This window comes from Camellia sinensis, chromosome 3 (assembly GCF_055761805.1).
Source record: "Camellia sinensis isolate YWXY chromosome 3, ASM5576180v1, whole genome shotgun sequence".
Lineage (NCBI taxonomy): Eukaryota > Viridiplantae > Streptophyta > Magnoliopsida > Ericales > Theaceae > Camellia > Camellia sinensis.
The window spans coordinates 115,141,980-115,160,413 of NC_138963.1; the positions used below are offsets into that span (position 1 = coordinate 115,141,980).

Genomic DNA, 18,434 nt, shown 5'->3' on the forward strand with positions numbered 1-18,434 from the left:
CAAGCCAGCCGAGGAAAACGGCGCTGCTCAGCACGCGGCCCAGATCGCGGCTCGGCTCTTGGCTCAGCTCGCGGCTCGGCGCGCGGCTCGGCTCGCGGCTCAGCGGCGGCTCGGCTCGCGGCTCGGCGCGCGGCTCGGCTCGCGGCTCGGCGGAGGCTCAGTCTGCGGCTCAGAGCACGGCGCGCGTGCGTGGCGCGGAGGGCGCGCGCGTGGCTACGCCGCTGACGCGCGTATGAGAGCGCGTGCAAGCGCGTCGGTTGAGCAGCTGGCGCGTGGGGCCCGTGGCTGCGCGTGGTGGCACGTGGAAACGGCCCACGGCGTCAGGTGGCGCGTGCAGACCACACGCCGCCTTCCAGGGTGTTTTCTGGTCCGATTTTTGTACTGCCGGACTCATTTTTTCAAAATAAAACTATTTATGATATGAAAAAAGACATTAATGAACATAAAAAAAATATTTTTATGCTCCTAATCTGATAAATTTTTTTTCTTCCTCTACAAATATTCATGTGTATAATATGTACATATACACATAAAAGTATACACATGATTAAAGGAAACACGAAAATATCCATAAACATGCTCTGATACCAATGTAAACTAAAAATACAGAATATGCAGCGGATAAAATAATCAGATCATACCTTCTTCAATGGTAAAACCTTCTTGGATAAATCACGTGCTTCCAGGGAACTTCTTGATGAACCAACCCAGCAGTGGAGTGATATCACAGATTGAATATCACCCACACAAACCACAGTGTCAAAGACTTGATCGTTGTTTTGTGGGAGAGAGTCAGTATATGGGTAGAAACAGACTATACGTTGTTTCTCACTTGGATTACCCATAACCATATATCAGATATATAATATATTATAATATCTATCCATATCAGTTAAAACTGATAACATCTGTATCTTGAGTGGTTATCCTAAATAGGTTTGAATTCAAATTCAAAACCTATTTGGATAATGATCAAATTTAAATTTAAATGGTCATGCCACATGGGCGCCCATTACTAACAATTTCAATGTAACAGGTTTGCAACATATCATCAAAACCCAAAATTAGAAGTCCAAGGACAACCACTTTTTGATGGAGCCCACCATAGAACAAACAACCCAAACTTTTTCTTGGCCTTCGTACTCAATGGAACACAAAACATCTGGTTTGGCTTATTTAGTTGCTCTGATATCAAAAAATTGAGTGATAATATAACTTTTTTGGGATATTATACATTCACATATGAATCAACTATAGAAGTTGGAGCTCTTAGGGAGGTAGTTTAGGATATTCGATTATTTGGTTTAATTTGCTGCTACTATGGCGTTAAAAGACTGTCTTAATTAATCCTCCATGCTCACATTATGGAAATTTCTTAGTTTGGTTATTGCTAATGGTTTGCTTCGAATCCATAACTCTTAACTTAAACCCATCAATAGATAAGCCAAATTAGCTGCTTTGAATCCTAATTCTTACCTTAAACCTATTGATAGATAAGCTTATTTACTTGCTCTGATTTGGGTTGTGAGAGGCGGCCATCATCATAACATTTTTGAATGATTTTTATGGGCAATCATTTTTGTTTCATTTGTATTTCTTTTAAATAATGTATTGTTAATGTTAGACAAAAGAAAACACCTAAACTATATAGTTAAATAATGTATTGTTAATAGTGAAAAAAATGTCAATTTATCTCTATACTATACAGTTAAATAATGTATTGTTCCTCATGCTATTAGGCTTCATTTTCAAGTTATCCCTATACAGTTAGGTTCTATTATAATCCCCTAGTTTCATAGAAGTTGGATTTGTTGATTGGGATTTTATTTTGTTTATTTATTTTAATTTTTTGTTAGCCATTTCAGTTTCAACCTTTTGAACCAATTGCCCTTTATCATCTGAGGAGGCATCTTATATGTCATGCATATGTGTATTTTAATGTATGAAAGGTGTGGTCTGATGTACTAATTTTGTGATTACATGTCAAAATGATATATAAGTTTGGTATAAAAATTGGTAATCACACAACAATACTCTGCAAAAAGTAGGCATCTTACATTTGGAGATGAAAACAATTTTGTTGAATGATAGAATTTATGTGTGCGCGTTATATTTTATGTAGTCAATTTCTTAGTGTTTACCATTTCTACATCCAAAAACTCCTCCCTTTTTTGTTTCTCTTAAAAATAAAAAATTAAATGATGAGCTTATCTGAGATTCTACTACTCTCTCTCTTACGCAATTCGAAAACAACATCTCCAGAACAAAATGATTATGTAGTTTTCTCTGTTTGGTATATTTCTATTTGGTATTTTTTCACCTTTTTTTTTTCTTTCTTCTATTCAATTTTTTTTTTGTTTGCCCAGGTGTGGAGTTAATAATTATGTGCCGTCATTTGAGAGGATATGTTAATTAGGTATTGTTTGAGTAATAAAGTCCGTTTCGGAATTATAATTTTAAATTAAAAATTTTAAAATCACTATAAAATATTGTATAGATTTTTTTTTTAAACAATTAGAAAATTAACCTCTAGTTTTTTTTTTCATTACCAATTGTTTAAATTGCTGATTAAACAACTTTTTTTTTCTTCTTTCTTTTTTTTTTGGGTCATAAAATTAAGTTTGAACTTTCTAAATGATAATCATAAATCTAATTTGAAGGCTATAAAATTGAAGTCAGTTGGGGAAGATAAGAGTTCAAATTTGGACAATTGTTGTGCTCTCATTTTAATACCCTTTATGTTGCCAAAGCTAATTTTGATTTTATCATTTTAATGTCATTGTTAAAATACATCGTTCAACAGTCATAATTATATAACCAAATATTTTCAGGTTGAAGTACAGCAATTATGGACAATATCACTATTTTCGGTCAAGTAAGATTTTTATTTCCCCTCCCCCTCCATATAAATTTAAGTACCTCTTATAATGTAAAGCCCATTTATTTAAAATAAATTCTATTTATTTATTTATTTTAAACTTATCATATCTAATTTTCTTCTAATATATGTTGTAAACAACTCATACTTTATAGGTGGATGAAGACTTACACCGAACGGTAATATCAAGAAAGAAATGATTTTTTTTCTTCTTTATCTGTACAAAGTTTTATTGATCACTCTAAAGTTTTTGTATATATAGATTTAATTTCTTCAACAAAGAAATGTGAATGTTGTTGTTTGCGATGAGCGTGACCTTAATAGTATTCGCATTCATGAGCTAAGCCTAAAAGTAACTAATATGCAAATGCATTTTCTTATCATTTTATAAATTATTTATAAATAGATTCTATGTATTTTTTTATAAGCAAAGGTAAAGGAAAAACACAAAGCAATATCAAAGGAGATAGAAAAGGCTATGCCTTCTGACAAAGGAAAGGAATATACAAATCCCGTGGTATGGTTTCTTAACATTTTAAAAAATTTTGTTTTCCAAATATTTATTAAATTTTTATTTTTATATAGATTTTTTTTAAGAATTGCATAGTGTCATATACTATTTTTAATGTACATTTTTATGAGTTATTGTTTTTAAAATATTTATTCAATTTTTTTGACTGATTGTGAAATATTTTTCTAAACCATGTTAAAGTAAGCATTTATACATGTTAACACATTTGTCTGAACATTAATTTGAAATAGATTTTTAAAATTAATTAAATGAAGTTTTTAATTATATAAAATAGGGTTTTAAACTTTTTATTTTACTTATAAGTTCTTAAGGAAAGAAGAAAAAGACAACAATCAATTTGCAGGTTGCAGTTTGTAGTTTGCAACTTTGTGTGCGTAATGTGTTTTCAAATTGTTTTTTTCCTCCCTTTTTAAATTTCATCAATGCATGCATTGGTTTTTATGTGACTAACAACTCAATCGAACAAATAAGAAAAGTTAGTTAAACTTTTAAGAATAAATACATGATAAAAGGAAAGCAAGAGAGGGGATAATCTTCACATTTTATGCACCTAATATTCTCATTTTAGGCGCACAATGATAATGTGTTATCAAAAGCTGCATTGGCTCAACGTGCACGGCGATAACGTGAAAAAAATCAGAACCATGTTCTGCATACCAATTAGGACAACGCCTGCAACGAGAATGAGAGAAATCAAAGAAATGTATTAACCCAAGACAACCTTCTTTAACACCCAATTGGTAAACAACTCTGTTAAATTCTTGAAATATATACTCTACTATTACCATTTTATTATACAGATTTTAATTTGTTTACAATCCATTTTTGTAGGCCTACTCATACAATCCAATTTAGAAATGTTGGTGTGGTGATTCGTGATGAGCATGACCTTAATGTTATTTGTATTCGTGCGGTATGTACAAAATCAAGTGGTATATATTCCTTTTAAAAAATATGAAGTAAAACTATGTGAATTTGTTGCTTTATGTTGTTTTTGTAGAATGATTGTAATATATTCTCCTATGACTTGCTATTATTTATTGTGTTTTCCAAATTTATTTATTTTTATTTCGCATGGATACATGCGCATTTATAATGTACCATATGAAGCAAATAGGAAAAAAAAAAAAAACAAATAAAGACAAACTATCTAATGAAAGGATAAACTAAATAAGATAGATTTTTATTTCTTCTTTATTTTTTTAATAAAAAACAAAATGCACGAAGAAAGAAATAAATACAGATAACACTATTAAAGGTGTAAAACAAATAAAATATAAAACAAAATTAAGAGAAACGAAAGAAACATGAAGATATTTCATTTTACGGACAACATATTCACATATTTTGCACCAATGACAAAATATTTTCATTTTAGGCACAAAATAATAATGTAATATCAAAAGCTGCATTGACCCAACGTGCATGGCGAGAGCGTGAAAAAAAATCAAAAGTCGTACTTTGAATTTCAACACTTGCAACGACAACAAGAAGGATCTGACGAATATATTGGACCAATACAACCTTCTTTAATGCCAATTCGTCGCAATCGCGCTTGCCCAGAATGGTAAACAATAACTGAAGATTCTCATTCGGCACAAAAATGAACAATGGTTGCCCATCATTCTGCATGTTTGTTTTCTATGCCAAGCATATCTTTAGCTCCACAAACGAATCGGTAAACTATTATGTTTAATCTTGAAATACATACTCTTATTCATACCATTTTGTTTTATAGAATTTTATTTATACACAAATATTCGTAGGTCTACTCCTATAAATCAATTTCTTCAAGAAGATCTATGTACTAATGATGAATTAGAAGATATGCCTATGAGTACATCAATTGACGGCCGAGCACACAAAAATTCTTGCCGCCATTATCTTGGCAAGATGGATGTATTATGTCCTTATTGTTCAACCTTACATTAGATGGATGAAAAAATGACCAAATCATCTATAAAGCGTCCCTTATTCAGAACTTGCTATTTAGAAGGAAAGATTAGGCTACCTTTACTTATTACACCTCCTCCATCACTTCAGGCATTGTATGATGGGAATAATGATCAATCAAAATCCTTTCGAAGTTATACTCGATTGTATAATGCAGCCAATGCTTTTACGAGTCTTGGTGCTACATTGGATCCTAGAGTACTTAGTGGAAGGGGCCCTACATCATTCACAATTCATGGGGAATTACGACATCGAACAGGATCACTACAACCACAACCAGGGCAGGATGTGAGTTATGCTCAACTGTATATCTATGACCCTAATTCAACGTTAGAAATTCGTAATCGTAGAAATCCTAACTTGAGATGGGATGTTCTCAAAACTATTCAGGATAGTTTGTTGCAAGCGAATGCATTTGTAGCTACATTTCGCCAAGCTCATGCCATTTTACATCAATTAGACTCGGCAGGACACAATATACCTGCTCATTTTCATTACAATTCAACAACTGATCAACGTCGGTATAACCTACCAACTGCAGATGAGATTGCAATTGTAATACCAGGTGATGGAACGGAGGTAAGTGGAATGAGAGATATTATCTTACATTTCCAAGGAAATAATGAGTTGATGTAAATTAATGAATGCCACCCAGCATACTTGCCATTACATTATGTTTTATTATTTCCATATGATGAGTTTGGATGGGAACCTGAGTTGAAATTGTGGAACGTTTAGTATGATCGACCTTCAATTGATCAACTTACTCAAATGGATTTTTATAGTTATCGTTTGTTTGAACGACCCACAGAGTATTCAACAATTTTGAGAGGTGAGAAACTATTCCAAGAGTTTTTTTATAGATGCTTGGGCCACAACTGAGCAAAATCGATTGACATACTATAAGCTTAATCAAGGGAAACTTCGGGTTGAGCTTTACCAAGAGTTGTCAGATATTGATCCAGATTACGTGCGACCTGGTCAAATTGGTCAAAGATTTGTTTTGCCATCTTCATTTACTGGTAGTCCTAGACATATGTTTGAAATCTTTCAAGATTCAATGGCTATCACCCGATACAACCAACACCCAGATATTTTTCTTACCATGATTGCAAATCCTAATTTGCCAGAAATTACTTTAGCATTATTACTACATCAAAAACCTATTGATCGTCTTGATTTAATTGCCCGTGTTTTTGAGTTGAAGAGAAAATGTTTGCTGAAGGAGATAGAAGCAAATAAAGCGTTTGGGAATAAAGTTACACATGTTTTTACAATTGAATTTCAAAAACGAGGCCTCCCCCATATGCATGCACTTTTATTTCTTAAGGGTCCAGACAAAATTCGGACATGTGTTCAAGTAGACAAATTGGTCTGTGTAGAATTTCCAGACCAAAAAGATGATCCTATGCTTTTTGAAACTGTCAACTGTTTTATGCTACATGGACCATGTGGTGCTCGAAATCTGCATGCATCATGTATGGAAAATGGTAGATGCAGTAAGAGATACCCTCAAGCTTTCACAGAAACAACAACTATGGATCAAGATGGATACCCTATCTATTGTCGTCGCAATAATGGTCAAATACATACTGTGAGGGGGCAAGAAGTTTGATAACAGGGACGTCGTACCATACAATGCATATCTTTCTAAACTATTCAACCGTCATATAAATGTGGAAGTTTGTGCCAAAATGAGATGTGTCAAGTATATACATAAGTACATTTACAAGGGTTATGATCGTACAACGATGGTGTTGGGATCGATAAATGAGATTCAACAATATCTCGATGCAGGGTATATTGGACCTCTAGAAGCTGCTTGGCGAATATTTGGACATCCTTTGCATGCAGAGATGCCAACAGTTGTACGATTAGCACTTCATTTACCTGGAATGCATCGCGTTGTTTTTAACCCAGAAGAGTCATTAGAAATGATTCAATCTAGAGCTGGTCAACAAATGTCAACTCTTACTGGCTTCTTTACATATTGTGCTGCCAGTGAAAATGAATGTCCATTCACTTAACAAGAATTTCCACAACATTTTGTTTGGCTCAAATCGGAAAAGAGATGGAAATCAAGAGAAAAAGGATATGCAATTGGTAGAATGTACTTTGCTAGCCCTAATTGTGGTGAAAGATTTTATTTGTGTTTGTTACTAACTATTGCCAAAGGACCAAAGTTATTTCGGTCTTTACGCATGGTCGATAATGTTGTGCATGATACATTTAAATTAGCATGTGTTGCAAGGTGGCTTTTAGAAGATGATGAAGAATGGATACAATGCTTGAAAGAGGCAGCAGTTATGAAAACTGGATACCAATTGAGGAGATTGTTTAGTATTATTCTCACCCAGTGCTCTCCACTAAATCCATGTGCATTATGGAATCAATTCTCAACAGATATATGTGATGATCTTGCACATAAGATTCGTACATTGTTTGCCATTTCTAGCCCAACTGAGGCTCAAATTGAAGATTATGGTCTCCATCTTTTGAATCAAATGCTTCATGAATCAGGCAAATGTTTAACTGACTTCCCATCCATGCCTCAACCTACTGCAAATTGGAGTGCAGTAGTTAGTAATCAATTGATATTCAAACATCAACAGCTGCAGAATGAGGCACAACAGGCAGATCCACAAATTACTATTGATTGTCTCAACAATGGACAACGGAATGCCTATAACACAATCACTTCTTTAATTTTTCAGAATAAAGGAACTGTTTTCTTTCTGAATGGAGGTGTTGGAACAGGGAAAACATTTTTGTACAAAATGATTACATTAAAATGTCGCAGCCTTGGGCATATCGTTGTTACCGTGGCATCATCTGGAATTGCATCATTATTATTGGTAGGAGGTCACACTGCACATTCAACATTTTCCATTCCGTTAGATGTCTTAGAAAATTCACTTTGTGGGTTTACCAAACAATCATTACAAGTTGAGTTGTTCAGAGAAACAAAACTCATAATTTGGGATGAAGTTCCTATGCAACATAGACATTGTGTTGAGGCGGTTGATCGTACATTGAGGGATATTCGTGATAGTAAAAAGCTATTTGGGGGTATTACTGTTGTTCTTGGTAGAGACTTTCGACAAATCTTACCAGTTATACCCCAAGGAGTTCGTGAGCAAATTGTAAATGCATCATTAAGACACTCTGTTATATGGAAGCATATGCATATCTTAACTTTGGATTTGAATATGCGCTTGAATCATAGAGACCATGAAAATGCTATTTTTGCAAATTTCTTGATAGAGGTAACAATACTTTAACCTTTTTCTTTATTATATAGATTATTTTAAATTAATATATTGTGTTTACACTCATATTTTTTTTTAATTAATTTCACTTTTTTTAGATTGGGACTAATCCTCAAGAAATCATCAACCTTCCATCAACAATTCACAAATGTCCAGATTTGAATGAATTACTCTCTACAGTTTACCCACAGTTGAATATAACAGAGACGTCGTCCCCAACATTTTTAACTGAATGCACCATTCTATCTGTGCGTAACGATGATGTCAGTAACATTAATACTACTGCATTGAATATCTTTCCAAGGAGATTATATACTTATTTTGCAGCAGATAAAATGTTTGAAGATAATGAAATTGATCCTACCATTACAAATAGATATCCTAATGAACATTTAAATTCATTGGATCCTCCTGGGCTACCAACTTTTAAGTTAGAGTTGAAAGTGGGTTGTCCTATAATATTGTTAAGAAATATTGCACCGAAAGATGGACTATGTAATGGTACAAGATTGATGGTTACTAGGTGCGACACTCGCATAATTGAAGCTCAAATTCTAACTGGAGAAAAGTTGGGCAATTTGGCATTCATACCAAGGATATCTTTGACACCTTCTTCTTCAGAAATGCCTTTCCAAATGACAAGACGTCAATTTTCAGTCCGATTAGCATATGCCTTGACTATTTATAAATCTCAAGGACAATTTGTGAAATTTGTGGGGGTTGATTTGCGCATACCAGTGTTTAGCCATGGCCAATTATATGTGGCATTGTCCAGATGTACATCCTTTGATCGTATAAGTATTCTCCTCCCTAAAGATAGTTTGGATTATACTACAAATATTGTTTATCCTAAAGTATTGTTGTAGTGTTCCATGTTCATTAAATCACGTTTTATCAAAAGGTAACCATGTAGATTTATTTCTATTGATTATATATCTTTTTTAATAAAATTTCAATTAAATAATAATTGGACATATGGATTTTTTTAGGATTGGATCAAAAAATTTATGGAGCTTAAAAGGAGAAATACAACTAGCTTGCTTCGATGGGGGATGTAATAAGGTAATTTCAATTTCAAAGTATTTTGATATGTATATTTCCAACAAATATACCAACCTATATATATATATATATATATATATTTTTTTATTTCCACAAATTACCAGATTGTTGTGCATGTTTCTCATTGGGGATACATACAAGTTGATACAAAGACTTTTTCGAGAGTAACGAGGAGGAAGTTTGGGCAAATACATGTTTGAAGACATGTTATTGACACATCTTCTGTAAAGCATACAAATTCTGGAAAGCTTTAACCCACTTTTTTTAATAAAGTTTTAATCCACTTTTTTGGTGTATGGCAATATAATGTTTATGTAGTTATAATTTGATTGGCAGCAGTAGCACTAACTGGTATGCATTTTAGTTTTAATTTCTTTTAAATTGCAGAGCACTGGCTGGTGTATTTGATATTTAATTTTTGTTTTTATATTTGATTTGTTTGGAATTGTAGAGTACACTTTGTTAAATATATTTTTATAACTGCATTTTAATCTTAATATTATTTACACCGTGCCTTTAGGCATGGGCATACGCTAGTAGTTAAATATAGCATGTCATTAGTATTTTAAATTAATTTAAAATGTAAAATAGGGCACAATTTTCAAGAAATGATGGTAGCCGGTTTAGCAGGTAATCTTTTAAACAGTAATTTATTCATAACAAATAGTAAGTGATTGAATAACAAATAGTAAGTATGCTTGTAGCAAATGGTAAGTTAGCATCATTTTTTTTTTTAAATTTCCAAATTAAGTAAAACTACTCTACTTTTTGGAAAACCACCTTACTTTTTCTACCTAGTTTTACTATCAACTCATCCAATGGTTAGCATTTATTCTATCTAAATCTAACGATCCATATTTTTTTATGTATCATACACGAAACAACTTTCATGCATGATAGAATTTTCTGTTCCATATTTATAGAAGAAAGGAGCTACTGTGAGAAGAATATTTGTAACGCCCAGATAATATTACAATAAGATCATCCCACGACATATATTAAATAGTAACAGATCCCTGAATATAGTGCTCTTCCATTATAAGGTTTCATCTCATTACAAATGTGTAACACATACAGTAATACATTCACAAGTTCTAACCCTGAATTTATAGCATGTGTCATCGGTACAAGATATGAAATAAGAGTAAACAAATATAGTAATTCCCTATTGGCTACAACTTTTTAGGACGATGCTGGGTTACAACAAAAGTGAGTTTAAACTCAATTCAAATAAAGCCCTAGGCTTTTATAAAATAAATACAACAACAACCAAAAATAGAAGCTCTTGACTCCCAGCCCTCCCAAGCTATTGCTTTGGCGGAGGCATATCATCAACACCTGAAAATGGTTTTCTACATAGAGTGAGCCAAAGCTCAGTAAAGATACTCTAACACAATGTATGAATCTTAACAGAGTAATAAGGTGAAGGCATATGCAATGCTCGTGTCAAAACATTTTATATCTCTTTCCCAAACCGTGCTATGCCAAGTTTACATCTCAAATTTATGAATTTCTTTCCTTTACAATAGAAAACAAGGTAGTGGATATAACATTGGGGATCTCTAGGACGTGTCTACAAGTAGGCTACAAGTATTACCAAATTGTTATTTTTACCGGTATTAACCAAAAGGCTCGACACCTAACCGCACCAGTTTCTGGACTTTCATAAAGGACACACAGGCCAACAAAATACCACAACTACACTCCTACCTAGATTCACTAAGGTATTCACTCATTTTTCTCAAAACAACAACAATTTCAATGCGTTAAATATGTTACAATGTTCAATGAAAATGAATAAGAAAATAGTTTCAATTCACGTAATTCTCATGCAATTTCTACAACAATCATGGCTATCCTCCATTGATAGTCCAAAACAGATATCTCTAAATAGATAAATAATTTTCGACACAGATATTCTTTCCGACATTTCCAATTAAGAGTGATAATTCATATCCAACTTCACCACTATCATCATCACTGTTTCAATTCCATAAAATCAACATCAATTCCATTTCCTCTTTACAAAAATCAAATTCTCACAATTTAGGGCAAAAATCCCCTTTTTTTTAAAAACCAATCTCCATGGGCAAAATTTACCATTTATCATAACCCAACCATTTTTACAAAGCCACAATCATATACAGGAGCCAAATTTGAAAACCCCTCTTTTGATTTTAAAACCAAACCCTAGGTTTTATCCAAAAATCCCCAAATCGCTATCTCATTTATAAAAGCAAATAACTAAGTTAAAAATAATAAAAAGGTTCAAAGTAATCCCTATCTTAAAGACAAGAACGAAGGAGAACAAGAGTTAAAACTTGACGAAGCCGAAAACAAACTTTGCCCTAATAAAAAAGAAGCTATAGGTGAGCTCTATCTTTTTAACAAAGGAACTAAGGTGGAGAAATTGGTCGATCAAGGTGTATTTGGGCCAAATATTTAAGAACTAGAGATAGATGTTATGACAATTTGGAGTGTTTAGAGAGAGAGAGAGATGTGAAAAAGTAAGCAAAAAATGTGACTTTACGGACTAATACCTGCAAAGGCTGCTTGAGCCTAGGAATGGGCGACTAAACATAACAAGTGAGACCAGTCGAGCGAATAAAGTACTGCTCGAGCGAAGAACACCCCCCTCTAGTATTTTTGTAGGCCTGCAAAAGTACTAGGAGTTCCCAAAGACTGCTCGAGTGCAAGAAAGACCACTTGAAGAAGGATCACTCAAGCTAAAAACACCACCCTCCCAGTAGTTTTGCAGGCCTACAAAAGTACTAAGAGTTCATAAGGACCGCTCGAGCGATAAAAAGACCGCTCGAGCAAAGAGGCCAAAATCAGGGCAAAATTTCTTTTGAAAAGCAAGCTACCAACCTATTCCAAACACGACAATAATACTTCTATAGCCAACCTCAATGAAGTACTAGATGAATAAGGACTTGAACGGTGATACAAGACAAGATATTCTGAATCCCAGAACAATAAATGGGTCAGGACTAAACCAAAATCGTTATAATATTTTACAAACATTATAGTATAAAAAAATGGGACAAATTCACATTTGAAATCTCATCGAATTGTTGTAGAAATCCTATTTACTGTATACATAATTCTATTTACCCAACAAAATTATCTCATTACACTTTTCAAATTGTATTTATTTCTATTACAATTTTATTTGGTATTACTTTTATCACAATTTTATTTCTCTATCAAATTATCAAAAAGGACAAAACCTTAATTTCTTTTAACACAATATCCTTTGTCACCTCTATTGTCGAGGTTGGGTAGGGTTGATGTTGATACCGACGCTTGCCCATTTACCCAACCACAAGACCATTGTCTGCACAATACCATACCCATCCCTTTCTTTTCCGTTGCGCACCACCACGGCTCCACTACAGCCACTATGTGCTAACATTGCCAGAGAGAAAAAGAGAAGTTTTCGTCGTCCCTTTACATTGCCTTTCTGCAACTTTTGTTCTCTTCCCTCCCTCTACCTCAGTGTACAACCCAGTCCCTCCCTGTTAACTTTGTAACTCTCTACCACTTTCTCCATCACCCCTTCCCACCACTATGTCACTCATCGCGCACCACCCATTCTTCTTTTTGTTATTCTTCAAAAACATTTGAACCATGGATCTAGAGTGGAAGGTCACGATTGGGGAGGGAAATATAATCGTTGAAGGATTTGAGGTAGGGGACGGAAGTTAGGAAATGGTTCACAATGGAGAGAAGCGATTTGAGAAAGGAAGTCGTCAGTGGGGGTTTCCAATTGGCAAATCACGGTGGAAAAGGTTGGGTTTGTCATCCAAAGGTGGTAGCAAGGGCAAAAGGGCTCACCGGTAAGGAAAGAGGGACTTGCCAGTGGTGACGGTTAGGGATGGGGAGGGTAGGGTTTGAATTTGAGAAAAGGATGGTAAATTTGGTTTTATTGTGAGCATAATCAGAGTAAATCAAAATTTAAGGGTATGTTTGGTTTACATTTGGGAGATGAGTTTTAGAAAAAAATTTCTAAAAAATTGTTTAGTTTGAGTTTTTCTCAAAAAATTTCCAAAATCACTTTCTCTCTCTTACACATCAATCAATCACTTTTTCTCTTTCCTCTCTCATTCTTAATCACTTTTTCTCTCACACACATCTACTCAGATTCTCCCAAAATATCAAATCATCCCAAACTCCCACAAAAACAACTCTCCCAAAATATACAACCAAACAAACCAAAAATATTTCTAAACTCTCTCCCCAAATTTTTTTTTTTTTAAAAATAACTCTCCCAAAAACAAGCCAAACAAGCCCTAAATTTTTGGGAATGGTGTAGAAAGAAAAAAAAGTGTAAGTAGACCTTTTTGTGGTGTAAGAAGAATTACCCTTTAAGTCATATTTGTTTGGGAGGACTAGATAAGGGTATTGTAATACGAACGAATTGTTAGTCCTGTGATAAATAGTCCGTAGATTATTTCGCTGGAAATAATGTGTATCCCATATTTATTTTGTCATGAGATTAAATATATTGAAATGACTGTCTTAGTGAATCTCATATTTAGAAAATTATGAAGGATAACTTCTTAAAAGACATTTTATCCTTTTGAGTTGTTTGCAATGGTAATACTAAATTTGAAGTACAGTTTATTTTATTTTATTTGAAGAATTGTTTATTATATTTTACTAAGGCCACTTTAATTTTATTTAAATATGACATTATAAGTATATTTTCATTTATAATTTTATTAATATAAAAAAAAGTTAAAAAAAAATTATTATATGTTATGAGATTAATTTATTCATAATTAAAAAAATCCAAAATGTTTAACAAAAGAAGAAGATCGGAGATGTTATGTATTTTTTTCTTTTTAAACATTAAAAGTATATTTTCTTTCATTAGTTTGCTAATACAATAAAAAAAATAAAAAATAAGACTAATATATATTATGAAATTAATTTAAATATGTTCAAACAAAAATTCAACAAATTAAAAATATTAAAAAAAAAATGAAAGAAAGAAATGTTATGTGGAAAATTTACCTATAAATCTCATATGGGGGAATATTAGTCCATTTAGTCCTAAGAGTTTTTTTATGAACCAATTAGTCATTTTTGTTTTGGAAAGTTGTATTTATTTGATTTGGTGCCATTTGAGTTTAAGTGAGCCTTTTTGTGATTCATTTTTCTAATTTTCTGATTCGTTTTTTGGATGAAAATGGAAATAGGAGGTGTGGAAGATTCTTTTTGGTGGGATTGGTGGTTGAAGCATTGGTTATTGAGTATAAAAATCTACATTTCTGTTAGTGTGATTTTCTAATGTTACATTAGAGAGTTACATTAGAGTGCTATTTTTGGAAAAAGTGACAATAATGATTTTTTATTTTTTAATGTTACGTTGTTACGTTTGAGAAAAATATACTAAGGAGTTTTTTAGTGTATCTCATTAGAGTGTTACGTTAGGAAAAAGTACACTAAGGAGCTTTGTGTGTTACATTAATTGGAGTGTTATGTTTGAAAAAAGTATGCTAATGTTGTGTTTGGTTGAGAGATTTGATGAGGGATTTGGAAAGAAAAATGGAAAAGGTAGGTGGAATGTAAATAAAATATTCCTATGTTTGACACTTGTGTTTACGTTTATCCCTTTACATAATTCACACTAGAATGAGACCTTTGGGTCTATAAGAAAAAAAGGAGGACCAAACAGTCCATAAGATCACTATTTGAGATTTATTGGTGCTTCACCCATGTTATATACTTGAGGACAATTTCATTATTTAACTAGTTAATCCAGAATATCAAACCATTATTGCCTAGAATTTTGTTTCCCCGCTCGAGTGGCACTTCTTGCGCTCAAGCGGGCTTTGTGAACTCTCAGTACTTTTACAGGTCAGCAAAACTACTAGGAGGATGTATTCTACGCTCGAGCAGGTGGGCGCTCAAGCGACCCTTTCTTGCACTCGAGCGTTGGTCTATTGTCTGCAAAACTACTAGATGTGTGTATTCTATGCTCGAGCGTCACTTCTTGAGCTCGAGTGGTAATGCCCTTTTGTTTTGTGTCTTGGAGCTCGAGCGTCACTTCTTGCGCTCGAGCAGAACAACTTATTGTGTCTGACGCTCAAGCGTCACTTTTTTCACTCGAGCGGACTGTGCATATATTAGTTCGCGAAAAGGTTATTTTACATCACTTTTTCAAATCTATTTCTCTCCAAACCCTAAAGTTGAGACCCTCTTGTAGATGTGCCCGAACGTCCCGGCTCCGCACGCGAATGGCCGAAATCCATTTTGTTCATTAGCTACTACAGTTCGGACTCAATGTCACGGTTCTGAATCTAATCTTGCAAAGTGCAATGCAAGATCGATAAATCACCAAAGAGTCCAAATCCGGCAAATCGTTTTGGAAAGCTGATTTTAATAAAAGAAGTGCCAAACATGGACTGCTTTGCCAAATACAGAGTCACCACCTAAATATTTTATTTTGGGGGATTTAGGAAACCCTGACTCGTGCCTAAGGCCACGTGTCCATCATCACCAAAGTTGCCTCGGCTCGAGAACTTAGGGACGAGAGGGAAAGGTCATGCAATGAGCACCCCCGCTCGCCCGATCAAAAGATCGGCCTGTACTAAGCATGATATTTTGTTTTTGAAGACACAAGTGTTCTTATTCCGGTTTATTTACTAGAATTACTATGTGATGTGCACAACATACAAGTACAGACTAGATCACCTAAGTTGGAACAAAACATCTCATGTTTGTTTGAAAATGGTTTGAAGGTGCTACTCGCAAGTAGGCTAAGACATGGATTTGCCACCCTCAAGTGGGCTTAAAACTCGCATTTCAATGAATTGTTCCAATTCAAGTAATCCAACCTACACCCACACGCATTCAGGTAGTTATATCGTTTAAGCAAATAGCCTCATGACAGGCACGCTGTCATGGCAACACTAACACACATGTAAGATGCTAAAGCATAAAAGCTTACCTAGTATTCCGAGCTAAAACAATAGCTAGTTAGTAATCAATGCATAATCCTAGCTATATTAAGATGGCTAATGCAACACATGCAAAAATCCAACTAAAATAGGCTCGGCTATTCTAAGATGGCATATGAAATGCAACTTGATAACATGCTGTTGAACACGTATTCAAGTAAATGTATTGAAATACAATGCGGTTTGTATGATGCGCCGAGCCCGGTGCATGCAATACAGATGAATGGATGCAAACATGCGAGCATAGAAATACTAATTGAAACATGACCTCGAACTAACCATCCTAAGCGGTTAAGTAAAAAAGGAGAAAGACGTGGGGTTGGAAGACATTCATACACTCACGCACACTTATTACAAAGTTCGCCCTCTCGACGGAGGGTCTGAATAAATAATACAAATCAACTAATTAACTAACTATCCTAGCTAAATAATTATTATAATTCAAATTGAAACAAATAGCTACACTAAGCTAAATGAATGTTACAAATCAATTAAATGATTAAATTACATGAACTAATCATGAATGCTAAATGGCCCCGCAGGCGATGAAGAGATGCATGCTCGGTCGCGTCCTCTAGGAAATCCGTTGCCATGCCTCATATTGTCTCTGTTTGCACTATTTTTGACTTTTGAAAACTATACAAATCTTTGTGATGCTTCTGAATCACCCCATGGACATCCTGAGAGGCCATCGGCCAAAAGATATGGCCATCGGCCAAGGGAAAAGGGTAATTGACCACTTTTGAGTCCATCGACCAAAAATTGTTAGCCGATCGGCACACTAGATAGCCGATTGGCCATCTCTTCCTGCAGACTGCTCCTTTTGTTGCAGCAGAGTACAAACAGAGGCATAGCAATACATTTGCAAGAAAATGTTGGGCAACTACACCCCTTATCATGTTCAAAGCAGAAAGTAGTGTAGTGCTCGACCCTCGAGCCATCAATTATGCATTTCGATGCATGATGGCCAAAGAGACCGAGTCGCACAAATCAATATGGAATGAATGCAAAAAAAAAAACACATAAGTGCCTTAGCCTCTATCATGCATGATCAAGAGGGTCGGCGACCGAGAATTGAGGTACATTTCAGCACTTCAAGTATGAAATGTGCCTCGTTCCCCGTGCTTGGCTTAACACCCCAAACCAAACACAATGCAATGCATGCAACATGGAGATGCTATACAATGCAACAAAAGCAAGCCAAATGCAATGTAACAAGTATGCAAAATGCAATACAACCTAAACATGCAAACATGCAAACATACAATGTAATAGGCATGGAACAACAATATCAACAACAAGCATGCAACAACATGCAATGTGATAAGCATGCAACAACACACAAACTGCATGATCTATGGACTTATACTGAAAATGGATAGACCTCAGCCATGCCAAAAATAGTGGCCAAAATGCTATGGAAATAAGCATGGAATGATGCCAAATCAACCAAACAATGCAAGTATGGCATGCAAGAAAGCTCAAAGCTTGAGGCTAGCAAAGGGGTTCAATCCATGGCCATGCAAAGCAAGCCCCAAGGGCCCAAGGGCAACGAAAATAGTCCCAAGGTAGGTCAAGATAAGACCAAAAGCAAGCTTGAACCTAGCCAACACAAGCTAGAACAAGAGTCCAAAAGGTATGAGGCATGTAAGGCTAACAAGGGGTATTACACTACACCTATTACAACCAAACATGGCATGACTTAACCAATAAAAATCAGAGTTATGGCATGTCAAAATAAGCCCCAAAACCCACTTAGATGGCATCCCAAA

The 18,434-nt window shown here is 34.6% G+C and overlaps 2 protein-coding genes across 2 annotated transcripts; both read left to right on the top strand.

The window, feature by feature from the left end:
* The first annotated feature begins 6,423 nt into the window (after positions 1-6,423).
* Positions 6,424-6,978, top strand: LOC145821782 (uncharacterized). The gene has a single exon (XM_082918350.1). The coding sequence runs from the start codon at positions 6,424-6,426 to the stop codon at positions 6,976-6,978; it is 555 nt and encodes a 184-aa protein (XP_082774476.1).
* A 136-nt stretch (positions 6,979-7,114) lies between these two features.
* LOC145821784 (uncharacterized) lies at positions 7,115-14,937 on the top strand. The gene is made up of 4 exons (XM_082918351.1): positions 7,115-7,376; positions 7,884-8,629; positions 8,731-9,075; positions 14,899-14,937. Exons 1-4 carry the CDS (start codon positions 7,115-7,117, stop codon positions 14,935-14,937), a joined length of 1,392 nt encoding a protein of 463 aa, XP_082774477.1.
* Positions 14,938-18,434: the final 3,497 nt, after the last annotated feature.

What these genes read in the sequence shown, in the direction of transcription:
- LOC145821782 (XM_082918350.1), top strand. Translation starts at nt 6,424, where the DNA reads ATGGCTATCACCCGATACAACCAACACCCAGATATTTTTCTTACCATG.
- LOC145821784 (XM_082918351.1), top strand. Translation starts at nt 7,115, where the DNA reads ATGGTGTTGGGATCGATAAATGAGATTCAACAATATCTCGATGCAGGG. An exon ending in TGCTGCCAGTGAAAATGAAT is followed by an intron (nt 7,377 to 7,883) that starts GTCCATTCACTT and finishes TTCATGAATCAG; the next exon opens with GCAAATGTTTAACTGACTTC. An exon ending in CTTTTAAGTTAGAGTTGAAA is followed by an intron (nt 9,076 to 14,898) that starts GTGGGTTGTCCT and finishes AAATGGAAATAG; the next exon opens with GAGGTGTGGAAGATTCTTTT.